The sequence below is a fragment of the Fukomys damarensis genome, unplaced genomic scaffold, assembly GCF_012274545.1.
Source record: "Fukomys damarensis isolate Sample0158 unplaced genomic scaffold, DMR_v1.0_HiC HiC_scaffold_8, whole genome shotgun sequence".
Lineage (NCBI taxonomy): Eukaryota > Metazoa > Chordata > Mammalia > Rodentia > Bathyergidae > Fukomys > Fukomys damarensis.
Window position 1 is genome coordinate 12,354,670 of NW_022900920.1, and position 27,976 is coordinate 12,382,645.

The window sequence follows — 27,976 nt, forward strand, 5'->3', positions numbered from 1 at the left end:
ACACACACACACACACATATATATATCTTGGTTCTGTTTTCTCCATCACCCTGGCATCTCTTCAACCCTTCCCTCCCTCCCTATCTATAAAGACTTTGTTTCCATTATTTTTCATTTCCTCATCCTAATTCCATTCCCTTCTTTCCTTTCCCCTACTCCTCCCATTTCCCCTTTCCCTTTGTTTGAATGTCTGCATATTTGAGGAGATAACCTGTCTGGCTTTTACAGGTGTTCTTTGGTAGTGATAGACCTTCATTATTTAGTTTAGCCTGTGACTCTAAGTGGGCCACCTGGGAATGGGAAGACAGAGTTTGCTTTTCTATTCTCTAGATGTTCAAGTTGCTGTCTTTGCTTTGAGTTTAGGTGGACAACTGGCTGTTCTCTACTGTCTGGCGGGATTACTGTTGAGCTCTACAATTAAGCAAAGAAACCGGTTGGTCATGGCAGGTGCCTCTAATTGGGCCTGGGTACAGAGTGTATTCCTGTCCAGGCGGTATTACTATTTAAGTTCTTGAGTTTTAGAAAGTTTCAGTAGGATCCCCAAGATTGAGTGGAGTTGCTGTTTGGGGTCGAATAAACTAGCAGCTATTTTCTGTAGAAATACATATATTGAGTTTTGCCTCCCTGCCTTATCAGGGCCTTGGCATGGCTTGAGGATAAGCTGAATGCTGTTTAAATTCCTAGTGTGGGACCCTAACTCCTATGTAACCCCTAGTTAGCCGGCATATAGCAGCACACATTTCTTTCTACCCAGCTCCAAGATAAGATTAAAACAGAGTGTATGGAAGCCTGGTACAGGTAAACAAGAAAGCGACTCAAGGCCTCGTTAGACCAGAACAGCCTGAGGTCTGGAGATGAAGACCAGGTGCACCGTACAGCTGACTCCTTTAGATAGATGGCAGAAAACCCACCCCTTGACCCCTGGCCCACTTGTTGTCCTTGCAGTCCTCTTCCCTTGCCTTTAAAAAGCTGTGCTAACCCCTGAGCTGGCACCTCTCTGAGCTGCTCAGTTCTGAGAGTGCCATCTGGCCAGACTAATAAAGGTCTATTTACCAACAAGCCTGGTGTGTTCCTTCCTGGGTGACTCTTGTTCCCCCGTTGAGCTCCTGGAGCCTCACTGAGCTATAGGTCCCAGCATCTTGGAGGCCCTTTGCGCTGTTCAAGGCTCCAGGAAGTAAGGCCCTGGGTCTTGCATCCAGAGCCATTGTTGGGCTATAGGACTCAGCATCATGAAGGCCCTTTTGGCTGTTCATGCTCCTCGGAGTGGAAGTGAGACTTTAAGTCTTACACTAGGTGTGGCAGAAGTAACTCCTGTTTGGCAGAAACGTGTCATGTCAGGTGACTCTCTCCCAGGGGAGGCCTTGATACCAGCCTGGAGGTTGGCCATCTAGAGATTCAAGCCAGGTAGGTAGAACTGAAAGGGAATAGTGATGCTCAACAACTAGGCCACTCACACACCGAGAGGTCCGACTGGAGATTTTATTCAAGGAGTGGGAATAGAGAGAGAGAGAGAATGGGAAGAAGAAGAAAACAAAGAAAGGAAGGTCCTTTTATTGGTTTGGGGCTGGGCTACTGCTTATTCATGAGGAGTGGGCTACTTTTAACCTATCACAGGCCAGGTTGCCTTTTATGGGTTCAGCCCTGCATAAGAAGGTTTTAACTTTTCTGTCTTGCTGTGGCCTTGGTGGGAGGGAAACTAAAGACAAGAGCATGAAGTCATTCTAAGAGCAAAGAAGCACCAGAAAAATGCAGACTGTGATGGTGGCATCACAAAATACTTTAACATGATCAATTCCCTAACAAGAACTGCCACTTTTGGGACTGAGCAGATGGCTTTATGGGTAATCCATGCTGATAGCTGGTACTTCTGATCAGGCACCACTTTTTACAGGTACATACATTTTTTTGGAACCACTATGAATCCCATGATCAACGTAAGTTTTAATGTACACATGTGAAAAAATTTTTTCTCCTGATTTTGCCACTTTTCCAACATAAAATAAATACAGATTTATAGTTTCACCGATTGAGTACATTTTCTGAATATGCATTTAAAAAATTCTTAGCAGTGGTTACACAAAATCTTGCCATGGTCAATTTCATAACATTCTCCCAAAGACTGATATTCCTTAATAATCCGCCCCCTTAAAGTCTACTCCCACCAACCTTTCTTTTTAAATAGCCAACTAGTTTGCTTTCAGCATCACTTTTTTTCATTAAAACTGTGCTTTAAAAAAGAATAATTAAAATTTTAATTATATAGTCATTAAATCAGTTATAATTTAAGTGACTTTTGCAGTAAGGTCTATGGAATTTGGGATGTAAAAAATAATGGTATTTTAGAAATATAGCAGAAACTGGAAACCCAGTTCTGTGGTATTGACCTTTCTGTGTTCCCTCATAGATGTTCACTGAGCACCTACTACATGCTAGATACCGTGTGTGGTCTCTGCTGAATCCTCCTCTTTCCCTCTTCCAGAACATAGGCTCATTAGTTAGTTGAAAGCTCAAGCTTGGTGGAAGGCAGGAAATAATTTCCTTAAAAAACTGGCATTGTTGTGAGATATATTTTTTGACTTTCACTATAATAAAAATGACTGCTGTAGCCATCATACTATGTTCTTGGAAACCCAGAAAACTTGATGACAATTTATAAATCTGCTGTTATTTTTCAGAGGATGAAGGTGAGGCTGGCAAGAGCAAAAGATTTGTCCGAAGACACTAAACTAGAGCAGGAATAGGGTTTTATAGAGGAAATGGATGAAATTTCAGTGAAAAACTCTAAGTAAATAAATATAAACTGTTACCCTCTCAAAAAGTTTTTCATCAGTATAAAAATATTTTAAATACATCACTTCAAATTTACTTTAGTCACCTTTCCTTGATATAACATTTGGGGATATGTCATTTGCTATAAACATGATTCTCCTGGCCAGGTTAAGACTGATCTTGTAGACTTGTGAAAGGGGCATCAGCATCCCTGGGAAATGTGCTTCCCAAAATAAGGGCTACAGAACCCCTTATTGATTGACTGTGCAAGAGCTGTTGGCTACAGAAAGCAGTTTTCCTTTCTTTTTAGAGAGGGGCAAGGGAGGAGAGCTCCTTTGAAATCTTCCAAGGGATACGTGAGCAGGATGAGGCTGGACTTGAATTCTATTAGCTTTATCTGTTCACAGTGCTTAGCATTAGAGAAGTCATAAATCTTTTTATTTATTTATTTTTTATTTCTGCTACCAGAAGCCCTAATGTAGCTTAGCTATTTCATAAATAGGTTGAGGACTCTGCAAATAAAATAGAAAAAAATGGCAAACTAATGTAAACACAATTGTCTACTGCATGTTATCATCGAACACCTCTTTGGTGGTGTGGCCTTCTTGGCCCTGAATGTAGTCATTGTGTGCATTCTCTTAAGTTCTGTTTAGTCTTGTCCGTTGGGAAGCCTCTCATTTCCACTCCTGGTTCCTTTCTCTGTGTTGTGGTAGGTATTGTTCCTGGATGCTCTGTCATCTGTGCCTGACCCTGTTGTCTTCCCTACTTGGACTGTGAAATCTTTTAGAGCCAGACATGTGACCTTTGATCATCCACAGCAAGGGTGTGGCACATAGCAGGAACTCAGTAGAAGGGGGCAAGTTTCATAATGATCTTACAAGGTTGGAGCTAATTGTCTTCAAGTTCATGTCCCATATATCACCAGTCCCTTAGAGGCTAGGAAGTGAGTGGTAGTTCTTGAATCTCTGAGCTATGTTCTGCATGCAGAAGATGCTCAAATTCCCCATAGACAGAAGAATGGATGCTCTGGAATAGTGGCGAGAAGCCTGCTCTGATGCCAGTGGAGAGCAAATGGGTCATGCCCACAGCAAGAACAGCCTTTGTAATTCTGTTTTAGGTTGGTGATCAGAGGCTACTGGCTCAAATACCAGAGTGTTTAAGACTATTGGTTTACCACATGGCCTGAAATGAAACATCTCATTATGAATATAAATTCTTGTTCCCCACCTGGAATCAGGGTCACAACTCTGCCACAGAAGTGAGACTTAGCTTGTTTATCCAACTGCTTAAGTAATTATACATATAGCAGTAGTGACTAGCAGTGGTCTAAGTAGTCTGTGCAGTACCATTTCCCAATGTTATCTGAGAACTGCCTTTATAACTTTCTATATAGGTGTCTTTATTGTGCTATTATTCAATATTTTTTTAATTTTCCTTTATCAATGTACACATTTTACTCTAATTTATTTGAGAAGGAAATTGTATTTACATATTATAAATAGAAGGCCAGTATCACTTGACATAAATACTATAAAAATAAACCCCCGGAAAGCAAAACAATATTATTAAATTCCAGCCAGACAGTCGTATCTGTTGGTGTCCCTGAGCTAGAGCCATATTTCCTTTGTGAGAAAGGGCGAAGAGCCAATGGCTGGGGAGTTGTCTGCATGTTATACCAAGTGGATGTTGTCCTAATTACAGGGCTTGACAAAAAGAAGAATGAATTATTTAGCCTTATGTTTTGTGTCAGCATCACCTTAGAGCATCCAGCTAGCTGGGTGGGTCTGGCCCTTTGAGCAGTACTGACAAGTATTGGAATCTGAAGTTTGTTTGCTGAGAGCCCTGGAATGACATACTGTTTGAGCTAAAAGGAATGGGACCAGAGTCCTTCAGTGCCCTGAGAGCACTTTCAGGGTCCACTCCTTGGGTATAGTTCAAAGGCTGGAGTGCTACAATAGAGAGATTTGTAGACAACAGCGGAAGCCAACCAGAGCTATTGGGGGCTTTGTGCCCTGTTTAAACATGACCCACCATCTAACTATATACTAGCTAGAAAAATAGAACATGGCATTGATGCACTGATATATTAAAGAAGAGATTGGTATTTTCTTCCATCTATCAACCAGGGAACATTTTCATGCATGACATCTGATAGTTTGGGCAATTCATCCCTTTTTATCACAGCCATTTGATACATTTATTAGCATTAATTATATCCAAAGTACTGGGGACCAAAGGAGAGGAACTACAGTCCCTCTCTCAAGGAGCTAGGTCCTCTTTGGCCAGGGAACACCCACATACTGTGTTACCATTCCATGTCAGAAAGGGGAACTATGTTCTAAGAGAGCTAGAGCAAGATGGAGTTTCTTCTTGTTGGAGGTCTGGGGCAGGAACTATTGTTCTTCAAGAATTTAAGGTCTCTTCCAATAAGGCCAAGAACCAGCCTGTCCATTAAAATAAAATGCTACTGATTTGGGTGAGGCCAATGGACAATAGAGCAAGCAGGAGCCAGTCATGACCAGCACGCAAAAGGTGAGGATAAAACAGCAGCAGGAAAGACAAAGTTGAAAGTGAGTGGGGGACAGAGCAAAGGGTCAGAGGACCCAGGCCACCTGGTGCTAGCTTGAGGCAGGCTTCTGTTTCAGGTGCTCCCTACCACAGCTCAACTCCCCTTACATTCCTGGCCATTGCCCTGCTTCCAAGTTCTGCCTCATCTAAGCTTAGCAGTTACTGAGGACACACCAAGGAGGAGGTTGTAGGTATCTCAGATAGATGGCCATCCAGCATGAGCAAAGTGCCGTGCAGAGAAGTGAAGAAGGTTAAATAGGATGAGGCTTTGGGGAACCAGCCAGCCACTGAAACCCCAGTAACTCTGCATCCAGGGAATCTGAAAGGGCCAAGTAGAAGCCCTGGATGTAAGCCACTACTAGAAGGGTAAGCACTGGGCCTCCACAGTCTTGTACCCACCTGCCTGTACCCACCAGGGCGAAATGGAGGCATCTTTGCCGACTTGAGTGGGAGAGCACATGTGGAGCGCAACTGTAAAGTGCCTAGGAGATACCAGTACAAAATTCCATTTCCAACATGGATGAACTCACTTAAATCATTGCAGAAAATCCTCCAGGAATTTGGCCCTAGGGCAGGAACTTTCTAAACTTCCTAGCTTGGTAGTGCCATTTGGGCAAAGTGTCTCCTTGGGGTGATGATTCCCAGGTGGCTATTGCAATCCCTCTCTACTTTCCGTCCCTTCCTCACAGCCAGCCTTCTAGAGAATTTGCTTCCACTTGGGCTTGGCCCACTGTGTGGAAGGTATTGGTTTTCAAGATGGGTTTCTCCATCATGTGGTTTTGATTTGCACTGATACTGTCAAGTTGAAAAATATAAATTATATGATTTCCACAGAAAATCATTGTGACAATTTCTTTGTTCCCCTCCCATTGCTTCTCATGAAAAGTTGTCTCAAGGACACACGGGAGAAGTTAATGGAAATGTGCTCCATGCCAGTGCATAGACTCTGCTTTCTTTTGCTTGTTTCAATTTTTCCATTTTCTTCTTGGGAACAGGGAAGGTATTGAAATATTTACAAGAACATTATTGGCCAGCCAGTGGCAATTATCGCCTACTCTCTGATAGACGGAGACTGTGTCTACACGCTATCACATAATTGAAGGAATAATTAGAAACAAACAGAAAGCCTATGTATATGTGGCTTTCTGTCACAGAGGACAAAATGTCTATATTTCAACATATTCAGCTTTCACCCAGAAATTTATCTTACAGAAGAAAACTACTTAGAAGAGAAGCCAGCATACCTGAGGGCACTTTTACATGCAGAGAAATTCATTATATGAAATTTTCCTTTTTGTGAGTAATAGAGGTGAACAGAATGGTGTGTGAATTGCTATGGATTGGACATGGTCTTCCTAAATGGAAGAGCTGTTCAGAATTGTTGAGGATGTAAGGGACTTCTAAAGTTTATTAAAATGTGAGTTACCACTCTTGATAATTTCATTCTAAAGCGGGAGCTTTAGAGGAGAGCTTCCTCTTTGTACAAGGAATTATACAAATATTTGGCCTATAGTGGATATATTTGGATTTTTGTCCTTTGTTTTATAACAATTGCATGCTGAAACAGGCATCTCTGGCAATGGTTGCCTTATAAACTTAGCTTTCTTTAACATATTTTAAAAGCAAATAATTTTGGTATTGTGGTCTGCTGAAGACATCATTTGTAGTTTAGCCAGGATATTATTTGAGAACTGCAAAGCTCTCTAGGTATTACATCTGTATATAAACCATGTGTTAGAAAGATATAAATTCAGTTTTGAAATATTTGTTAGACTGCTTTTGGCTTTCAATCTGTGCCAAACATGTGCTTTGGTGACAGATGGAGTCATGTGAGCCCTGAATGAAACACTTTATTGTGTGTAGACTTTGTCTTCCAACAGTTGGGTTGGAGAAGCTGGGAGATTAAGAGGATCTGATTGCTAAGAGGTGTGTTTTTCATTGAGTATAACCCCCCCCAAAATATATTATTAGGTTATTTCACCTCTAATTCTGAGTCATAGAAAATATTCTCATGTACTCTTTATTGATCTAGAATAATTAACTTTATGTCACTCTCATGGTCACCTTAAAGTTTGAAATTAGAACATTTTCCTAAGAATTTATTGAAATATTTTAGCTTTGTGACCCTATGAACTATTCAAGAAAACTTCAATCTAGGGTTGCTAGATCAAAGAGAGGATTCCCAGTTTAATCTCAACTGCAGATAAACAAGGAATATGGCTTTTGGTGTATGTCCACAGTATACTTGTCCCAATATCATGAGGCATACGTATACTAAAACAACTATTTATTTCATTCTCATAAATAGTAATTGTCTTCTAAATCTCCTCAGTCATGGAGGCTTAGTGAGTTTGGAAGGCCACGTGCCATAGAGATAGTAGAGAGCTCAGTCTGTGCCTCTTGTAGAGCAACAAGTAGGCATGTTCTGTGAGAATAAAGTGTGAAAGTAGACTCAGAGCACTTCCAGGTGCTTCTTCTTGGTCTCAGATCAATACTTCTTTCCTCCCTGTCTGCATCCATTTCCTCACATTTCCCCTTCTTGAGGGTCATTTGTTTCCACATTGTGCAGGCAGAGAAGAGTCATAAGGAGATAACTCAGAAGGGTGTCCTTAGGCACCTTCCATCTAAGCAGCCTCCCTCTTCCTCCCCTATCACCCACACATGTAAATTCTACTTATGCAAACATGGTATAAATGCTTCCCCTTTTGTGAAGTGCTCTAGAACCATCTCAACTGCAAGCAGGTCTTCTAACTCAACTGCAATATACTTACCCTTCCAATCTTCCTTATTAGATATTATGTCCCCTAAGTGCAGAATCCAATCTTATGGGAGGATCACACAGTGAGGAGCCTGGCGGGCAAGTAACTCTCAGAAAAGATTTATTTCCTTGCTTCTCTCGAATGCTGTCTTCTAACTGAGCACTGCCATCTATTAGGTCCTAAGATTGAGCCCTTCCATAAATAATTTCCTTTACTTCTTTCAGCTACTTCAGGGATGCGCATCATGTGTTCCACTGTGTACAGCAGAAAGGTCACATCTTGGCTAACAGGTGGATCTCAAAACTTACCTGAATTCACATGGAATCCTGAATCCTTGGCCCTTCATCATTGACCTGTACCACCTGCACTCCACTCCTGAATAGCAGAAGAGAATCAACACTGGATGTATGATTCCAAACCTCTACTTTTACATGAGGATTCAGGCTGACTCTGCAGTTTGTTTTGGAAATAAGCCTGTGGAACATTCTTAAACACATACTGTTTCATGTAAATAAGTTAGAAAACAGTGGAGCAATTCAAAGTTGGTGTGACAGCTGGAGATTTAGTTTAAGTGGTTCAACTGCTTGCCATGTGAGAGCAAGGACCCAAGTTTGATCTCCAGCACCACCACCCTCAAAAAAAGTTGGTGTGATATAAACAAATAATCCCCAAGTTAAGAAATTAAAGTAACTCAGCTGGGGATTTAGCTCAGTGTTTCTGCCAACTGCCTTGCAAGCTCAAGGACCAGAGTTCGATCCCTGGTACCAAAAAATTAAAATTAAAATTAAAAAATTAAACAATTAATTAAAATAACTGATAAAATGTGAAAAAGTTCAACTTCAGTGATAAATAAATGCATGTTATACCATTACTGGTCATTGCTCAGTGAAGGGAAAATAATCACATTTCAGATCCAGCATGGGAGGAAGGAACCCTGCCCACCCCCAGTCCTTCCAGGCTGCCTCTTGCATTTATTACTGAGGGGTAGTCATGGAAAACTCTACCTTCTCTTGTTGATTCAACTGTCCTATATCTCCTGATCGGAAGCCAAGAGGAAAAAAAAAAGGTCAAGTTCTAAGCATTGCCAGAAGCCTTCTCACAATGCATGGCATTTGGCTGACATATCAGTGCTAATTTTACAGAGAATTGAAAATCCATTGAGGACATTTAATGCATCATTAGTGTGGATTTTAAACCAAGGCAATGACAGCCCACACATGCTCTTGCTCTGATAAGATACCTGTTGGCCAGCAAGAGATTGTACTGTTGCCCTTGTCTGTGGGAATCGATCAGGATAAACATGGTTATTGGTGAGAGGAAATTGTTTTTAAAATGGTCTAATTCTTAAACTGGATAGTTTGCTTTACATTTTTTTTTTTTTGCTTTATGTAAGACAAAGCAAGGGTTTTAAAGAGAGTTGAGCACATATAATTTAGTTTTAAAAAGTGAGGACATAAAAGTTTATAATAAAAACAAAACTACCTGTACAGCAATTTATATGCCTGATACATATTTGAATAGAATTGCAACTTCTCTGAGCTCAAGAATCCAATTCTATGTTACAACAGTTTGGGTTGTTTTATTTGACTATTTAAATTAGGAGGGTTCCCCAGATTTAATGGTTGAGGACAATGGCAAAATAATTAGAGGTAAAAATTACATCAGCACTTGCTTTTAGATAGCTACATTTGAGTCTTGGTCATCAACCTAGGCCAGTGTCCCCTAACTTGTGAACCCCCATTCTCACTGTGTTTCCAGTCTTGTTTTATTCTCTGTTTATTTGTTCCCCACACCATTTAACCAAGCCAGAGGAGTCCCCTATAACTGCATGTCCAGTCATAGAAAAGGAGAAAGGAAGGTTTCTTGCAGCTGGGGCCTAAGAGAGAGGGACATGCCTCAGCTGTTGCCCTTTGGGGTTCTAAACATATGTTTCCATAAAAATATGTAGGGTTTCAGGTTTAAAACCATGACCTGAGTTAGAATTCAAAGTGCTTTTTTCTCATAAAGAAAATGAAGTGGGGCAGGGGATTTAGCTCAGTGGTTCTGCTGCCTGCTTCACAAGTGCAAGGTCCCAAATTCGATCCCCAGTACCTAGAAGGAAGGAAGGAAGGGAGGGAGTGAGGGAGGGAGGGAAGGAAGGGAAGAAAGAGGAAAGAGAAACAGAAAGAGAAAGAAAATGAAGTTTTCTAAGTGGTGGCATGAGAGTCAACTATAAGTTAATGAACATTTGAGAGCAAGTTTTCAAAAACTTTCTGAGTCTATGAAAAATACACTTCAAGTTCAAATAGCCTATGCTCTCTGGCTTTCAGTATCCTTGCTGGGGCTTAGCTCTTCCTTGGCTAGCCTGGTATATACTCTTGAGTAGAGGAGGAATGATCAGGCTACCATAATGACAATTTCTATTATAGTCCCTAACTTTCCTATTCTGAACTTAATTAGGTTCCTCAAGGAAGCTTTCCTGCTGGGTAGATAATGAGCAGGATGTTTTAGATGGGGACTCTGGTTGACGTGGTGGTTATTATTAAAAATAAGGAAATTAGAATTCTGGCTTATAAATAAGGCTCATGTGGATTTGCTTCTGTGCATCAACCTGCAAGAGATTAGATGGTGCCAATTGTGCTAATAATTACCAGTCAGAACTTCAAAGACGAGGAAGACGCCCTGGGCCCCACCCCATATCATGATCATAACCAGGCCATGGAAAATTAATTTGTTGATAGTATTTCATTGTCCTGTCTGCACCTGAGGATATAGCAGTGAATTTGACAGAGAAGGCTCATCCTTTTCTGCCAGTTTTGACTGGAGATGGGGTGATAGAGACAAAGTGTAAATAGATAAAGCAAATATAGATGGTGGTAAGCGCTGTGAAAGAACAAAACAGAATGAGGGGCTGGAGAAAAAAACAAGGAGGAAGAGCACAGAAAGAAGTATGGCAACTTCTTGGAGGGCAGCATCGGAGCTGAGGCTCAACTAATAAGAAAATACTAATTTGGGATCCATCAGCTTAAACTCAATTAGTTCTCCAGAGAACAGTCAGTGTAGAGAGGGGAAAGGGCCAAGATCTGAGACTTGGGGGATATTCATGTTGAGAAATCAAAATCTGGCCAGAGAAGTGGAAGAAACTCAGAATTACTGAGTCCTGCCGACAGAAAGTGTGTGTTCCAGTGGAGATGGTCCAGATTCCAAGAGAGACAGGGAAGATGCCAGAGAGGGTGCTTAGTGCTCTCAGAGCCAGAGTGGCTTCTTCCTTGCTTAATTCCACTGAGTTCATTGCAAGACTGAGTGGAATAAACTAGGTCCCATTCTCTCTTCTTTGCTGTTAATGTCCAAACGTTGTTTCTGGGGTATATATTTTAATAATTCTATTTTCCTCTCCATTTCTTGCAAAGCAGACTGAAGAATTCTAATGTCGCTCACTTTCTGCCCCCAAAGCATTACAGATGAACAGCCTATCTTTGCCTATCTTTGCCCCTTCATCTGAGGATGAAGTGATTAATGCTCTTGGATATGCAGAGTTTGGGTTTTGCCACAGATTCTGATATTTATTATTAGGCAACTTTGAGAAAAATTTTAAAACTCTACTTTAATCTTGCAGTTTGTAAAATAGGATGTGTACTGGCTTTCACTGATAAGTAAAGGGTTATAAAAAACAAGTGAATATTATAAATGATCTTACTTTGCACACGTGGGAGGCACCATAGGCATAAAAATTATGTTTATGCGTAGTAGAGACAACTTGTGCTTGGGGTATGAATCCATTTGAAACATTTATGGGAAGATATAACTAGCTTTCTTTGAATTTCAAAATGGCATATAAAACATCTTTTCAGAATCGTAATTGTTCCATAGTACTTGATTGCTTTTATTTCCAAATGGGCTCTGTCCTTCTAGCTTGCCCAAGGCTATGTGGCTATAATGCCAGGCAAACCATTGGTTTGTCCTCATGAGTCAAAATAATTGTTGTTTCAAAGGTTTTTCGTAATAAAAGTAACATTTGCTGATTATAGAAAAAGCAGAAATACAAACATAAAGAAGAAATATGTAATGAATTCACAGCCCCAAACTCAAAGAAGACCAACAAAAATATTTTGGTTCCTTTCTTTCCAAATACTGATCTAAAAACATGCATATACAAAGCTAAAATTAAATGATATTCAGGTACAGTTTTGTAATGGTGATCTCACTTGGTTCTCGGGTGAGCCCTCTGTGATGAGTGGTGGTCCATAGTCTTGCTTGGCTTATAAAGGATCTGAGTACCAAGGAATGCATGCAACTTGCCCATGATCTTGTACAGCATACTGTGTGTTGGTTATAAAACATGTTTTCTGACTCAAAATTTTATGGCTGCTTCTCTTCCATGAGGCTGTATCTTGATACAGTGTCGTCTGCCTGTGTGGCTAATCACAACCTCAAGCTCTGAGAGAATCTGGGTTTTGTTTTATCAGCCTGGTGATGTGACGGTCACTTGGTGTCACTTGAGTAACCCAAGGGATAGTTCTCCTTTTGACTTCTTGACTATCTCAGAGCTTGAAGCCTAAAGCCAATAACAATTTTTAAATTGTTGTCTCTGCTTGCTGTTTCTGTGTTCTGTAGAATTCCCTTGAGTACTTGAAGGACCTTCCACTTGTTGAAGGTCAGTGTGCTCACATGCCTCCATCTTTCTAAACTTCAGAATTACTCTGTGCTTGGCTTCAGTCACTGTATCTCCTTTCCATCTGAAGAAATAGCAATGTTGGAAGAGACATGAAAGCCAAGTGTTCCAGTTTACTCGTATCTGGACGCCTAGTGATAAGCATCCATCTCTCAATTTTTTGTTACAAAATGGCCCTAGAATGACATGATTATTTTTGCAAGGTTCAGATAAAATTTTAGAAATTACTATTACTACTTTTGTTTTAAAAGCAGGCTTAGGTTTTTAGAAACATTAAGAAGCTAGTATAGATGGTTCCCATATACCCTATACACCACTTACCTACTTTTAATATCTTACATTAGTATATACATTTGTTACAGTGATGAATGGCATATTTTATTTAGACTGTCTGTCTCCTTGATTTTCACATAATGTGTGTCTTCTGTTCCTCATTCCACGCAGGATACATTACATGTGGCTGTCATGTCTCCTTGGGCTCCTCTTGACAGTATCTTGGCCTGTCTCTGTTTTATGACATTATCAGTTTTGAAGAGTATCATCAGGTGTATTTTAGGATGTACTTCTTTTGGAATTTATCTCATGATTAGCACTGGGTTTTGGATTTTGAGGAGGAAAATCACAGGTGTAAAATGTCATTCTCATCACATATCAATGTTATATAAAACACAACTTCTTCATCATGATGTTGATGTTGGCCTTGATCATCTGATCTTATAGTTACTCTTTTCAGATTAATTTTTGCCCTAGTGTTTAGAAGGTCCTTGAGCTATGTTATTTTTAAATTGCACCATTAATTTCCACTATGGATGTGCAGATGAGATGAGATGAGGGGGAAAACGTGATGCTAATTTGATTGACATTGAAGATGTGAATCTGAACCAAAGAATTTTTTTTTTCTTCATAGGAGCATCACCTCCAACATGTTCCTTGCTCATTGCTTGTATTTTAGAGTCAGCACATCTGTCTCCATCAATGAAGAACTGTAGCCTTTAGGTGGGCATCAGGGTGCTACTGATTTGATCTCTGCTCTCTACCGTGTTTCCCTTTGTAAGCTGGCCAAAAGGGAATGGCCAGGCCTGGGATGTGGTAGGGCTCTTGAAGAAACAGGTTCTGGGTAACTCACATGGGGGATCTGAGTCACTTTTTAGGGCATCTGCCAACTTCTGCATAACCTGCAAAGCCATCACTATAAAGATCCTTGACTGAGGAACTGTGCTATGACTTCCCACCTGACCAGCCTTAATCATGTCTGAAAAGGACAGATGACGCAAGAAAAGTGGCACACACATATTATGAGAAACCACAGCTGATTGTCACAGAAGATAACTGTGTTCAAGATCCAAACACCTACCATGCATTTTTCCACTCTGGGGCTGGTATAAACTGGCCAGTTTTTCAACACAAGCATTGTGTCAGGTTATCCAACAGCAGAAGAACTAGAACTTCCTCCCTATTATAAGTGTCCCATATTCCTTATCTAGATAATAGTGAGTTTTATGCATGCCCAAATAAATATTATGAAAAACAAAATGTATGCAAACTGGGTATTTTATAAGGTCGTATTTTCTGAATGCATGCATCATTCAAGACCTGCTTTTATGGTTTGTCAACAGGATCACTCCATAAAATATATTTTGATATCTCACAGCTGTGTACAATTTATTCTGTCTATCCATGTCCATGTAGCACAAATAAAATTTTTATTTGCATCATCTAAAGAAATACCAGGATATAAATACACAAGAAAAACTCATCAGAAACACTCTTCTGACTCTAGATACTGCTGAGGGGACACTGTGCAACCAATTAAGAAGCTGAGAGATGGCTTCATTATCCATGTACATAGATAATAAATATTGTGCTCAGCAAATAGGGCAGTTACTCAATTTCTTAAAAGGGTTGCACAACATCCCACAAATGCTGGCACTCTTTGCCTTCAAATTCTCCTGGGAATATTTAGAAATAAAGCTTCTTCAAGGAAACCATTTGAGCCAAAAAGGTCTTCTCTTGTTTTTCATATTAAGGGGCTAGAATATGTAGGTGAAAAAAGAAATATTCAGTGGTTAGACTATTTTGCCTTCAACGGAGCAATTATGTTTTTCTCTGCCTCCAAGAACCTTAGGAAGAACTGATCCTGGGGATTCAGAATGCTCTTCCCTTTTTTGTTTTGTTTTGTTTTGTTTTGTTTTGAGACAGGGTCTCACTATGTAGCTAAGACTGATCTGGAACTCACTATGTACACTGTTCCAGACTGGTCTCGAACTCACAGGGACCCTCTTGCCTCAGCCTCCTGAGTGCTGGGATTACAGGCGTGCACCAACACGCCTGGCTTTATGTTTGATTTGTGGAGCAGCCTCATCAAGCTGGTGGTCCCACTGAGGGCTGCCTAGCAGCTTCAAGATCAAGCTTCTACTTGCTTCAAGAGCAAGGACATGCACTAGTGGTTTCAGTAGAAGACCCGGGTTTCATGTACAGTCTCCTCCTTCCTCAGGTTCTCAAGCAAGTTGTAGAAAATGCAAAGAGCTTTCCTCCAGGTATCTGAGGCCTGAGTGAAAATCTTCCAGACATTTTGGTTCTGTGGCTGGAATGCATATGGTAACATCCCATCCTCCTGTTGCTGAGTATAGGTGGTAGGGGATACATGAGATCAGTTTTAGGTATTATCCTCCACTCCATTTAACGGTCCATGAGACAACTGGGTCTGTGATTAATTTAACAATTTATTTGTGTTGCAAATTTAACTCGGATCTACCAGGAATAGCTTATAATTCCAGTGTTTTTTTTTTTTTAATGTGGCAGGATATCAAGATGTTTGTGATTGCTTTATTGACAGTTTTATCTGACTTTTTGAAGGGTGCCATTGTGGCTGCGATAACTCTTGGCATATGGCACAATGTTCTGTGGTCTAGGGGGATGTCTAGATGGATTTCCACTTTTTATTACATAATTGCTGGCAATCCACAGTGCTCTTCACCGAACTCGAATACTGTGTCGGCTCCCTTATAAGTGCAATTAATTTCACTTCGCACTCTTGCTCTGGTGCAGCTGCATAACTGGATCGGACCCATTCTAACATGTGAATCCCAAGGGTTCTGAGCAGGAGAACCAGATGTTGTCAACTCTTCAAGAATGATGCCATTAATGCCAGTTGAGTCTTTCTTGGATGATGTTCCTGGGCATGCCACTCTCTGCCTACTTGCAGAAAACCCTGCCTCTGCTGACATGTTCTTCCAGAAGCTCTGTGGAGGTTGAATGTTTCTCTTCTTCGGGTCTTAGCTCACGTGTATCCTATCCCCCCAAACAACCAAAAAGAGGCTTTCCTGACTTATCTATCAACATTGCCATTCCCACGCACTATTTCACACTATTTTTCTTGTTAATTTTTATCTTGAAATAATGTTGGATTTGAAGGAGAGTTGCAAGTGTAACACAGAGCTTCCCATAGTCATCTTCCATAGCACTTTCTGCTCCCTGAAATAGTCTTACATGTTGAATATCCCTTAACTGGTCCCTTGGACCAGAAGTTTCAGATTTTTTATTTTTTAAAGAAATTTTTGAATTATGTATGTTTACATATACATACTGAAATATCTTTTTGTTGTTTTTTGTTTGTTTGTTTGTTTGTTTTGTACCAGGGATTGAACTCAGGTCCTTGTGCTTGCGAGGCAGGCGGCAGAACCACTGAGCTAAATCCTCGGCCCCATACTGAAATATCTTCACAGTAGCACTCAAGTCCAAACACAAAATTCATTTTTATTTCATATATATTTCATATGCATAGCCTTATCACTGACATTTTTTAGTGTGCCTGTATTTTGAATACAATCTGCCACAAGAAGTCAGGTGTGAAATTTTCCACTAGTGGTATCATATATTGGGCTCAAAAAGCTTCATATTTTAAAACATTTCAGATTCTGAATTTTCAGATTAGGGATGCTCAATTTGGGCTTGTTTAGTTGTTTGGTTGTCTGTTTCCAGACTACAAGATTGTCAGTCATGTGGTGGTACAGCTTTATCTGCATAACCTCTCCCAGATGTACAGGACTGAAAGAGTGGAGAATTCTAGGGTGAAGTTGTTTAAGAGATGAGGGTCCCTGTGGTGTGCACTGTCCCCAGGTGACAATAGTTGGTGCTGGCCGGAAGCAGACAGAATAATCCTTTTGAATGGAATGCCTCTGGTCGACAGCGTGTCCTCCACAAGGCAGGCAGTTCATGAATTCTTGGAGAGTGAGTGAGCAAACACTTTGGCCAGCAAGGAGGCAGGTACCTCTAACCAAGCCCCTGATGTACCACCTGTGAGCACTCTGACAGACGTGAACTCAAGCCATGCAAGGAACCTTACTGACTGTAGGTCCCCAGCCTGCCAGTGGCTGCCCCTCTACGTGGCCATTCCTTTCTTTCCAGCCAGCGCTTCACTGATGTTTACGATGTCATCCCTCTGCTGTCACTGTGGGGATACCCATCTCTCACACACAGGTTCATGAATATGTGAATCATATTGGTCCAGAGCCCTGCTCTCCCTACCCTCCTCACTCAGCCCATGACCATGGTTTTCTCTCTCCATCTTCCTACATGGCCAAGAGACCCAGCTCACCCATCCACCCCGGCCCTGTTCCTGACTTTCAGTTCATCCATTTTTGTTGGCTCTGCTGTCAACAAATGGGAGTCTAGAAAGTCTTATGACCAGCTAGAGTATTTTCTGGAGAGGCTGGGGCAGGCAGTAATGCTCCATAGTAATCCTTTCATAACCTGACTGCAACTGCAGACTCCCACACTGAGAATGATAAAATGGTGTGGATATAAAAGTATTTGGGGAATTATAAAATGTCTAGGATTAAAATTTCAATACCATTTGTGCCTAATAAATATGGGCTCTTTAGTAACCTAAAACTGTGCTATTATGACTCAGGCCTGAAAATTATGAGTCCTGGTTGAAGAAATGGGAATAACGTCTGAGGGAATCTGGTCCATCCTTTACCTTGAGGGCTACACTGCGGTCACAGCGAATAGCAGGAGTGTGACCTCATAGGAGAGCAAGCCTGGAGAAATGACTGTATTTGTTGAGAAAGCGATACACTCTCCAGAAGAGAAAAATGTTATCCTTTCCACTAGGATTGTTTGTGGAAGTGGCGCTGAGTTGAACTGTGTCAGTACAGTAACTGGTTTGACAGACAGGGCTCAAAGAAACAAGAGCATGTAACAGTTTATTGAATGACTGGATTTTTTTCTTTTTTGCATAAGCCAGTCTAGTCAGACTGAACTGGCAAATTCATTTTGTCTAGAGAATCACTTACTGAGGCGCATAAAATTAGACTTTGTATGTACGGAGAGGAGATTTGGCATTATGTTTTAACAGATTCACTGGGACTTAAGTAAATGGAGTTAGTCTTAATATGGTTAAAGCCTGGAGACTTTTAATAGAGAACTAATCTTAGGGAAAGCATTAATTCATCATTTTAAAAAATCACTTCTTGTGCTTTTCTGTTGCTCGTTGAAGGACTGAATTGTATACTTTGACTACGATAATAACCCAGTAGGATAAAACAATTTAATTTGTTTTCTTTAAAGTACGGTATATTGTTAGGTTGACAGAGAATTCATTGGTTTTCACACTTAACATGATTTAATGGATTATAGTGTTTCCTTGTACTTATTCAACTTCCAAATATTTTCACTGTGTCCTTTATGTATAAGCTTAAGATGTCAAATTCTTCCTGACTGGAATGATGACAAATATGGTTTCTTTTCTTTTGATTCAGGAATGAGCCTGTGGGACCGTGTAAAAGCTTATGAAGTTGCCAGTGCTGCTCTTCTGAATGGAGACCTTGGGACCCTAGGGAAGAACAGTGACTCAGAGGTCAGTGTCCTCCCGCCCCTCTGCTTTAAGACTGCTGGAGTTGTAATGGAATGTTAAGTGCATCCTTTATTCAAGTTTTATATTTACCCACTTTAATGTGAACTTTATTCTCGTATAATGAAAGCTTTATTCTTAAGAAGATAAAATGAACCCAATTTTGCTGTGGTAGCTGTAATAAGTGACCCAGCATTATTTACATCCATTGAAAGATACTTTTCAAACAAACATGAAGGATTACATTATCAAATATACATGTTCCATGTTCAATGAACTTGAATGATCGTCATTTTTATATTTATATCTGTTTAATCAGTATTGCAGTTCTTCAATTGATCAGTAGTAGAAATGTTTTCATACACCTGAAAAAAATTTATAGTAAGTTTTAGTGCCATCTAAACTTTGTTTGCTTTGACATGTTTGAGTTGCATCTTTTGTAATGGGAGAGAATAAAGTAATTTAAATATTATTGATGAAATCTAATATTTCAGTAAGTTTCACCTATCAAATTGACATGGCTTTCCTATTTCAGAGCTTGTAAAAAGAGTTGCAAAATGATAAAATCTATAGAAATATGAGCTCTTTGGAGAGATGAGACAGATGGTTTTGTCCTTGTGTTATTGCATCTATTTTTAGATCATTTTTCATGATAGAGAACAGATTTTTTTAAAGAATATTTGAAATTGTCAGCATCCTAGGTGGTTTGCAGGAATGACTGCAGAAGGCCACCTTTGTATTAGTAACGATAGGATGATTTACATCATGCATTTATTTTCAACAGGGCTGCATTTGAAACTGAGTATTAGGAAAGGTTGATGGCTTGACCAAGGAGGCCAATGCCAAATCTGCACTTAAATTTTTTTTTCTATGTCTCGGAGATTGTTGTGAATTGAATATACAAAAGACAAGTCAAGCACGGTGGTACTCATGTTGTGTCCTGGGAGGAAATATTAAGTTAGTAAAGAAATTCTCATCAGGTTTATTAATCAGCAAAATTATGAGCAATTATAATAGATGCAGAAAAGAAGAGTATGTTGTTTGATAAAATGTATGTTGACTTAAATATTTCTAGGTATTTATAATATCAAAATATGGAACAATCTAAAATTTCTTGGGTAACATAAGCCATTATGGGGACCTCCACAGGGGATGGAGATGCCAGAGTTAGCAAACAAAATCTGCCTGGTTAAATTTGAATTTCAGATAAATAATGAATATTATTTTTAGTATTAATATATCCTATATAACATTTGGGACATACTTATACTAAAAAGGTACCTATGTCCCAGTATTGTTTATAAAAATGCAGATTTGATTGAATGAACTATTTTTTTCCATTGAGTTTATTGATACATTTAAAGCAAAAACTACAGTCCATTTATCATTGGGACTTCCACCTTTACATGATATGTCTTGGTTCTTGTTTTTCCCCCATATGCCTGCCCTCCCTTCATGACCTTCACCATTCCGTATTTCCAAATACTTTGTTTCCATTTTTTTCATTTTTTCACATTTTTTCTTTACCTTATTTCCCTTCCCCTTCCCTTCCCACTTCTCCTTTAGCCATTTTTTTTCCTATTTCACACTCCCAATTATACCATTTGAACCTTATTTACACTTTTAGTTTTTTATACCAAAGAAACTATTTGGTATTTACTCATGTGGCCTCTTTATTTCACTTGAGTATGGCCTCAATATGCATCCATTTAGTTATACATGTCTCTTTCTCATTCTTTATGGCTGAGTAGTTCTCCATTTTATAGAAAAACCACATGTTCTTTATCCAGCCTCCAGTTGATGCGCACTTGGATTGTTTCCAAGTTTTAGCTATTGTGAACTATGCCACTATAAACATGAGTGTGCATATATCACTGTGGTATGTTTTTTTAAAATACTTTTGGAAAGATACCTAGCAGAGGGATAGCTGGGTCAAATGGGACCTCTAACCCTAGTTCTTTGAGGTATCTCCATATTGATTTCTACAGTGGTTGCACCAGTCTGCACTGTCACCAACAGTGGAGAAGGGTTCCTTTCTTCCTGCATCCCTGCCAGCATTTGTTATTGGTTGATTTCTTGATAGCAGCCATTCTTTCTGATGTAAGGTGGCATCATAGTGTTGTTTTCATCTGCATTTCTCGAATGACCAGTGATATTGAACATTTTTTTTATATATTTATTTGCTACTTTTACTTCTTTGTCTGAGAAACGTCTGTTCATTTCAGATGCCCATTTTTGAATTGGGTCTTTATATTTGGGGGTCTGATTTTTTGAGTTCTCTGTGTATTCTATATAGTAATCCTTTGTTTGAGGAGTAGCTGGTAAATTTTTTTCCCTACAGTTTATTTTGTCTCTTAGCTCTATTGGTGATTTCTCTTGCACTGCAGAAACTTTTTAATTCAATGAGATGCCAGTTTATTCTTTGTGCAAGTTCTCGTGCTGCTGAGGATTTGTTCATATAGTCTTCTCCTATGCCAATGTCTTTAAGAATTCTACCTAATTTACTTTCCAGTAAGTTTAGTGTTTCTGTCTTGATATTTAGATCTTTAATCTACTTGGATTTTAGTGTAGTGCATGATGAAAAATGGGGATCTAGGTTTAATCTTTGGCAAGTTGAAAGTCAGTTTTTCCAATGCCATTTTTTTCTTTTTTATTGAGGTTATTGGTACAATCTAGGTATACAATACAGTTACATTCATCATTGGGATTCTGTACCTTTACATAATAGGTCTTGATTCTCATTTTTCCCCTTGTCCCTGCCCTCCCTTCACCCCCTCCTCCCCTCCCCATTTACAAACACTTTATTTCCATTTTTTCAGTTTCTCATATTTTTTTCCTCTCCCTTATTACCTTTACCCTACCCTTCCCACTTTCCTTACACCTTTAGCCCTTTACTTCCTATTTCACATTATTAATTGTCTCATTAGGAGCCTGTGTACTATTATAGTTTTTCAATGCCATTTATTAAACAGGCTGTCTATCCTCCAGTGAGGATGATTGGCTCCTTTGTCAAGGATGCGGTAGCTGAGTACATCTGGAGTTGTTTCTGCATCTTCTAATCTATTCCACTGATCCTTGGGTCTGTTTCTTTTCCAGTACCATGCTGTTTTTATCATAGTGGCTTTGTAGTATAGTTCCAAGTTGGGAATTGTGATACCCTCTTCCACGTCTGTGTTGCCTAGAATGGTTTTTGCTCTTCTAGGTCTCTTCTGGTTCCAAATAAATTTTTGGCTTGTTTTCTCAAATTCTGTGAAATATACTGTTGGGATTTCAATCTGGATTGCATTGAATCTGTATAGAAGTTTTGGAAGTATGGCCATTTTCACTATGTTGCTTCTTCCTACCCAGGAGCAAGGGATGTCTTTCCATCTTCTTATAACCTCTTCTATCACTTTTTTTGGAGTACTGTAATTTTCAGTGTAGAGGTCTTCTGTTTCCTTTATTAAATTAATTCCTAGATATTTATTTTTTGGGGGGATGTTATTGTGAAAGGAATTATTTCCCAAATTTCTCTCTCAGTGAGTCTGTTATTTGTGTACAAGAAGGCTGTTGAGTTTTGAGTGTTGACTTTGTATCCTGCTACTCTACTGAACCTGTCAATTATGTCTAGCAGTCTTTTGGCAGAGTTTTTTGGATCTTCTATCTAGAATATCATCTCATGAGCAAATAGTGACAGTTTAACTTTTTCCTTTCCTATCTTTATTCCTTTTATTTCTTTCTCTTGTCTAATTGCTATGGCTAATATAGAACTATATAGTTTCTAGAATTATATTGAACAGGAGTGGCAACAGTGGAAATACTGGTCTTGCTTCTAATTTCAGCGTGAAGTTTTTGAGTTTTTGACCATTTAGAATGATATTGGCTGTTGGTTTTTCATAGATAGCCTTTATCAGGTTGAGATAAAGACTATCTATTCCAATTTTCTGTAGGCTTTTTACTATGTATGGGTGTTGAATTTTGTCAAATGCTTTTTCTGCATCTATTGAGATAATCATATGATTTTTGTCCTTTATTCTATTAATATAGTGTATTACATTTATTGATTTACATATGTTGAATCATCCTTGCATTCCTGGGATAAATCTGACATGGTCAGGATGTATAATCTTCTTGATGACCCTCTATATTCTGTTTGCCAGTATCTTATTGAGGATTTTTGCATCGAAGTTCATGAGGATTTTGGCCTGTAGTTCTCTTTTTTGGTTCGGTCTTTCCCTGGTTTTGGAATCAAAGTAATACTTGCTTCCAGGAATAAATTTGGAAGTACTGCTTCCCTTTCAATTTCATTGAAGAGTTTAAAGAATAGTGGCCATAGTTCTTCTCTAAATGTCTTGTAGAATTCATTAGTGAAGCCATCAGGGCCTAGGCTTTTCTTTGTTGGTAATGTTTTAATTACATTTTCAATTTTGCTGAATGTAATTGGGGTGTTTAGACTTTTTATACTCATATGAACTTTGGAAGTTCATATGTATTTAGAAATCTGTCCATTTCTTCTGTATTTTCCATTTTATTTGAGTATAGGTTTTCAAAGTAGGTATTGATGATCATCTGGATTTCTGCTGGATCTTTTGTGATTTCACCTTTTTCATTCCTAATTGCATGAATTTGAACCTTTTCTTTCCTTGTTTTGATAAGGTTGGCTAAGGGTTTATCAATTTTATTTATTCTTTTAAAAAACCAACTCTTTGATTCATTGATTTTTTTGTATAGTTCTCTTAGGCTCAATTTCATTAATTTCTGCTCTAATCTTTATAATTTCCTCCCTTGTACAAGCTTTCAGATTGTCTTGCTCTTCTTTTTCTAGAAGCTTAATGTTAAGCATTAGGTTGTTTATTTGAGCTTGCTGTTTTCCTAGTATGGGCATTTACTGCTATGAATTTCCCTCATAGAACTTCTTTCATTGTGTCCCATAGATTCCTGTATGTTGTATTGGAATTATGATTTAATTGTAGAAGCTGTATAATTTATTCTTTAATTTCCTCTGTGACCCAATGGCTGTTCAGCAGAGTGTTATTTAATATCCATGTGTTTGTGAAGTTCTTGCATTTTCTTAGGCTATTGATTTCCAGTTTAATTGCATTGTGGTTTGATAATATACAGTGGCTAACTTCAGTTCCTTTGCATTTAGTTAAGCATGTTTTATGACCTAGTTTGTGGTCTGTTTTGGAGAACGACCCCTGTGCAGCTGAAAAGAATGTGTATGCTGATTTTGTGGGGTGGGACACTCTGTAGACACCTACTAAGTCCATTTGTTCTAAGACTTGGTTCAATTCTGTTATTTCATTGTTGATTTTTTTGTCTAGATGATCTGTCTATTTGTGTCAGTGGAGTACTGAGATACCCCACTACAAGTGTATTAGTGCTTATTTCATTTTTCATATCAGTTAATATTTGTTTTATATAGTTGGGGGCATTAGTATTCAGTGCATATATATTTGTGATTGTCATTTCCTCCTCTTGTATTGTTCCCTTTATAAGGATGTAGTGGCCTTCTTTGTCTCTCTTAATTAGTTTTGGTTTCAAATCTATTCTGTCTGCAAATAAGATAGCTACAACTGCTTTTTTCAGGGCTCTTGTCACATGGAGAACTGTTTTCTATCCTTTTACTCTCAGCCTATGAATTTCTTCATGGATTAAGTGGATTTCTTGTATACAGTATATTGTTAGATTTTGCTTCTTATCCATTCTGGCACCCTGTTTCTTTTGATTTGTGACTTGATGCCATTAACATTGATGATTATAAATGTTTTGTATTGACTTTTCATTGTCATGTTATTTTCCTATTGTTGGCTCTTTTATTTTTTTATTTTTTGTTTTATTTTTCCCTCTTTCTCTTGAATTTCTTGTCTTGCCTGGTGTATTTGCTCTGTTGGCCCTTATGGAGTTGTGGTCTTCATTTTCTTTTTCTGGAATATTGTTTAGAAATGTTTGGAGAGCTGGTTCAGTGTTCATGACATTTCACAGGTGTTCTTTGTTGTGTAAGTATAATGTTTCTCCATTACTTTTGAAAGACAGTTTTGTAGGATATATCAGTCTACATTGGAGATTTTTTCTTTTAGAACTTGAAATGCCTCACTCCTTGCTCTCCTTCACTTGAGGGTTTGTGTTGAAAAGTCTGCTGTGATTCTGATGGACTTTCCTTTGCATGTGATTTGTTTCTTTTTTCTAACTGCTTATAGTATTTTGTTCTTCTTTTGGGTTTCTGGGATCTTGATTATTATATGTCTAGGTGTAGATTTTTTTTTGTCATGGCTGGTTGAAGTCCTATATGCCTCACTTATCTGTATGTTAAATTCTTCCCCTTTGTTTGGTAATTTTTCTTTCATTAATTCTGTGAACAGTTTTTTATGTCATTTGAATTTTCTCTTGCTACTTCATGGATTCCTATCAGTCTTATATTATTCTTCTTTGCATCATCTAAGAGTTGTTGGATCAATTTCTAACGGTCCATTACTGTTTTTTAAGAGAACTCTCTTTTCATTGTCACTGACCACAATCCTATCTTGTATATCTGAAATTCTATCTTCACATTCGTTCATCTGGCTATGAATGCTTTCTGTAGCATTTTTAATCTCCTGGATATCTGTTTGAATCTGTTTCATGGATTTCATTTCTTTCCTATGTTGGGCATTCAAGGTTTCCATTTTTCTCCTATGCTGGGCATTCATGTTTCCATCATGGTCTTGAGCTCAGCTATTTTTTTTATTTGCTTCTGTACTAGACTCTCTAATCATGTTTTTCATTCCTCTCACCATCTCTGTGGTTATCTGGGAAATTATTTGTTTTGAATTTTTCTAGAGCCTCATTTATCGTTTTTTACTTCCTGTGCTATCGATTCAGGGTGTCCAGATGGTTGACTGTCAGACTTTTTCACCTCATTTCCCCCAGAGTTTATCTTTGGTTTCATGGAACTCTGTGTTTGTGTCTTGTTTAAATGCATTCTCATTTCTATTTTTGTCATTGGTCCTGTCCTTGATTTAATTCCTGACTTAATACTTTGATCTTCCAGATATAGCTGGTCTTTAGGTTTTGAATCTCTAATGTTTCTGAGGCAATCTCATTTTTCATTATACCAGGGAGGACAACTGATTAGATCAATCATAACACCTTAGCCCAAGTGATACAATCAGCAATATAATAGCATCAAGCACAGTTTAGAAAATGACAATGTGTGGTAGTTATTAATCTATCACCTTTACTGTGTGAATTAAATCAAAATCGAAGACCAGCCCAAAATGTTTATAGTGAATAAAATCTTCAATATAGCAACTTTACCCTTCAGGATGGGGATTTAGAAGGAGTTGGAGAGAGAGGGATAGATAGGATAGAGAAAGGTTAGAAGTGAGTTCAGAAGACACAGGAAGATCACACAGAGTCTAGAGAGCTGTGTAAAAGAGTAGGAAAAAGAACAAAATATACCCAAGAACAGAACAAACTAACAACGACAGGGAGGCTAGAGACTGTAATCACTTTCTTTTAAAACTAATGGCAATTGAGAGAAGGAAAAAGAGAAGAAAAGGAAAAGAAAGGAAATAAATTCAAATTAGGATAGGAATTGGAACAAAAAGGGAGAGTAATGGAGATCAAGGTGGAAGAGAGAAAGAAGATAAGAAAAAGAAGATTTAAAAGGGGAAAATATTTGAGAAAAGAAAAAGATAAAAAAAGGTTCTACTACAGGTTCCAGCTGTCTTTTCCCTGAAGTTAGACCAGGTTCCAATGTGAGGTGCTGGTCCCTCTGACTTATCAGCTATGGTGGTGTGATGTGTCTTTATTGCAGATTTTCTTCACTTTTCCAGTGGGCTTCAATTTTCATCTAGGAGCCTCAGAGAGGCCCTCTTTTTCTTGTTTGCATGGGCAGGGGTTGGGGGCATGAACACTGCTGTTTAGCACCCACATGGCCAGGCTTCTGTGGCACTGGGTCCTAATGACCTATCTTTTATCTGGTGACCAGAGCAACAAGCTGCTAAGGGTACCTGTATGGGCCAGTCCAGGTTTTCTCTGGTTTCTGGCCTCCAGTTTCATCTCTCCTGCCCATCAGCCATCTGGCAGACATCACAAGGCATGCATTCTGAAGGAGGAATCAGCATATCCACTGCTGGTCAAGCTTACTCCTACCTGATGATCATAGCTCACAAGCACCATCTTTGTAGAAAAGTAGGAAAAACATTATTGTTTGGCAGATGTCCCAATTCCTTGAATTAGAATTCCAGAATTAGAACAGTCAGGGTGGTAGAAACATACCTAAAATGAAATGGACTAACATAACTCTGTGCTACTGATATTATTTAAATGAATGGGAACTCAAAAGAGTTGGAACAGCATTTCATTGCAGTTCCATGGGGCTTGTATCAACCTGCAGCTAATGACTTCACCATCATGACAGTAACTACAGTAGATGCTCACATTTGGTAGATAGCTCAGCTCCCAGAAACTTCAGTGAGAAAGAATGCATGACAGTGGTTTCCTGAGTGTACATGTCTGTGGGAATTCCCCATGGAAAGGTGTGTGGATGTGTTGTGGGAGCAAGGATCTGTCTCATGGTGTCACAGCAGTGAAGATTTTAATTTTCAAACACATCAACACAATATGTTTTTACTTCAAAGCAAGGCAAATTTATGCCAATGAATATTTTTATAAAACAACTGCATCCATGATACATCAGAAAGAAGACTTTGAGATCTGCTTTCTTGCTCCCCAGATTCCTTCTGCTTAGCCAGTTTTGATATTTTCTTTGTTTTGTTGCTTTTATGGGAGAGTCCTAGAGATTAAACCCAAGGTGTTTGTACTGAGCTACATTCTCAGCCTTTAAAAAATTTTTTTTTCATTATTTTAACAGAGTTGTATTAAGTTGCTAGGTTGTTGAGGCTGGACTTGAACTTGTGATCCTCCTGACTCGGTCTCTCAGAGTTCTGGGTTTACAGGCATACACTACCATGCCTGGCTTATTTAATTGTTCTTTGATGGAATGTCTTTGAAGTTCCAGTGACTATGCATACAGCCCACAAAGAAGACAGACAGGTGCTCTACCTCTGCATCTTACACTCCAGTGAGGGACATGTAAATATAATACATTCAGATTGTGATTTACAAAATTATTCTAGGGCCAAACAGTGAGATGCATTTCCCTAGACTGGCCAGGAAAGCCCTTCCTACAAAGATGGTAAGATGATAGTCACCTTTTCAATGAGTTTTAAAGTGTCAGCCTGTGAAGAGCAAGTGTGTGACCAGTTTATATGCAAAGAGCAGGGATGAACCAGTTGTGTCTGCAACATGGGAATCAGACAGACAGACAGACAGAGGATGATGCAGGAGCAGCAGAGCCATGCTCCCCTCAGGGACCCTTCCATACATGGCCTCGTCATATAAAAAGTAGCC

The 27,976-nt window shown here is 38.9% G+C and overlaps 1 protein-coding gene across 4 annotated transcripts in view; it reads left to right on the plus strand.

The window, feature by feature from the left end:
- Positions 1–27,976, plus strand: part of Adam12 (ADAM metallopeptidase domain 12) — a 405,947-nt gene that overhangs the window by 78,286 nt on the left and 299,685 nt on the right. For 3 of the 4 annotated variants that reach the window (XM_033761360.1, XM_010620988.2, XM_010620978.2), the window contains one exon: positions 18,510–18,607. In XM_033761360.1, coding sequence (XP_033617251.1) covers positions 18,510–18,607 — 98 coding nt within the window. Of the gene's footprint in view, positions 1–8,333; positions 8,502–18,509; positions 18,608–27,976 lie in introns of those variants that run through there. The other variant, XM_010620968.2, reaches the window with a different exon arrangement.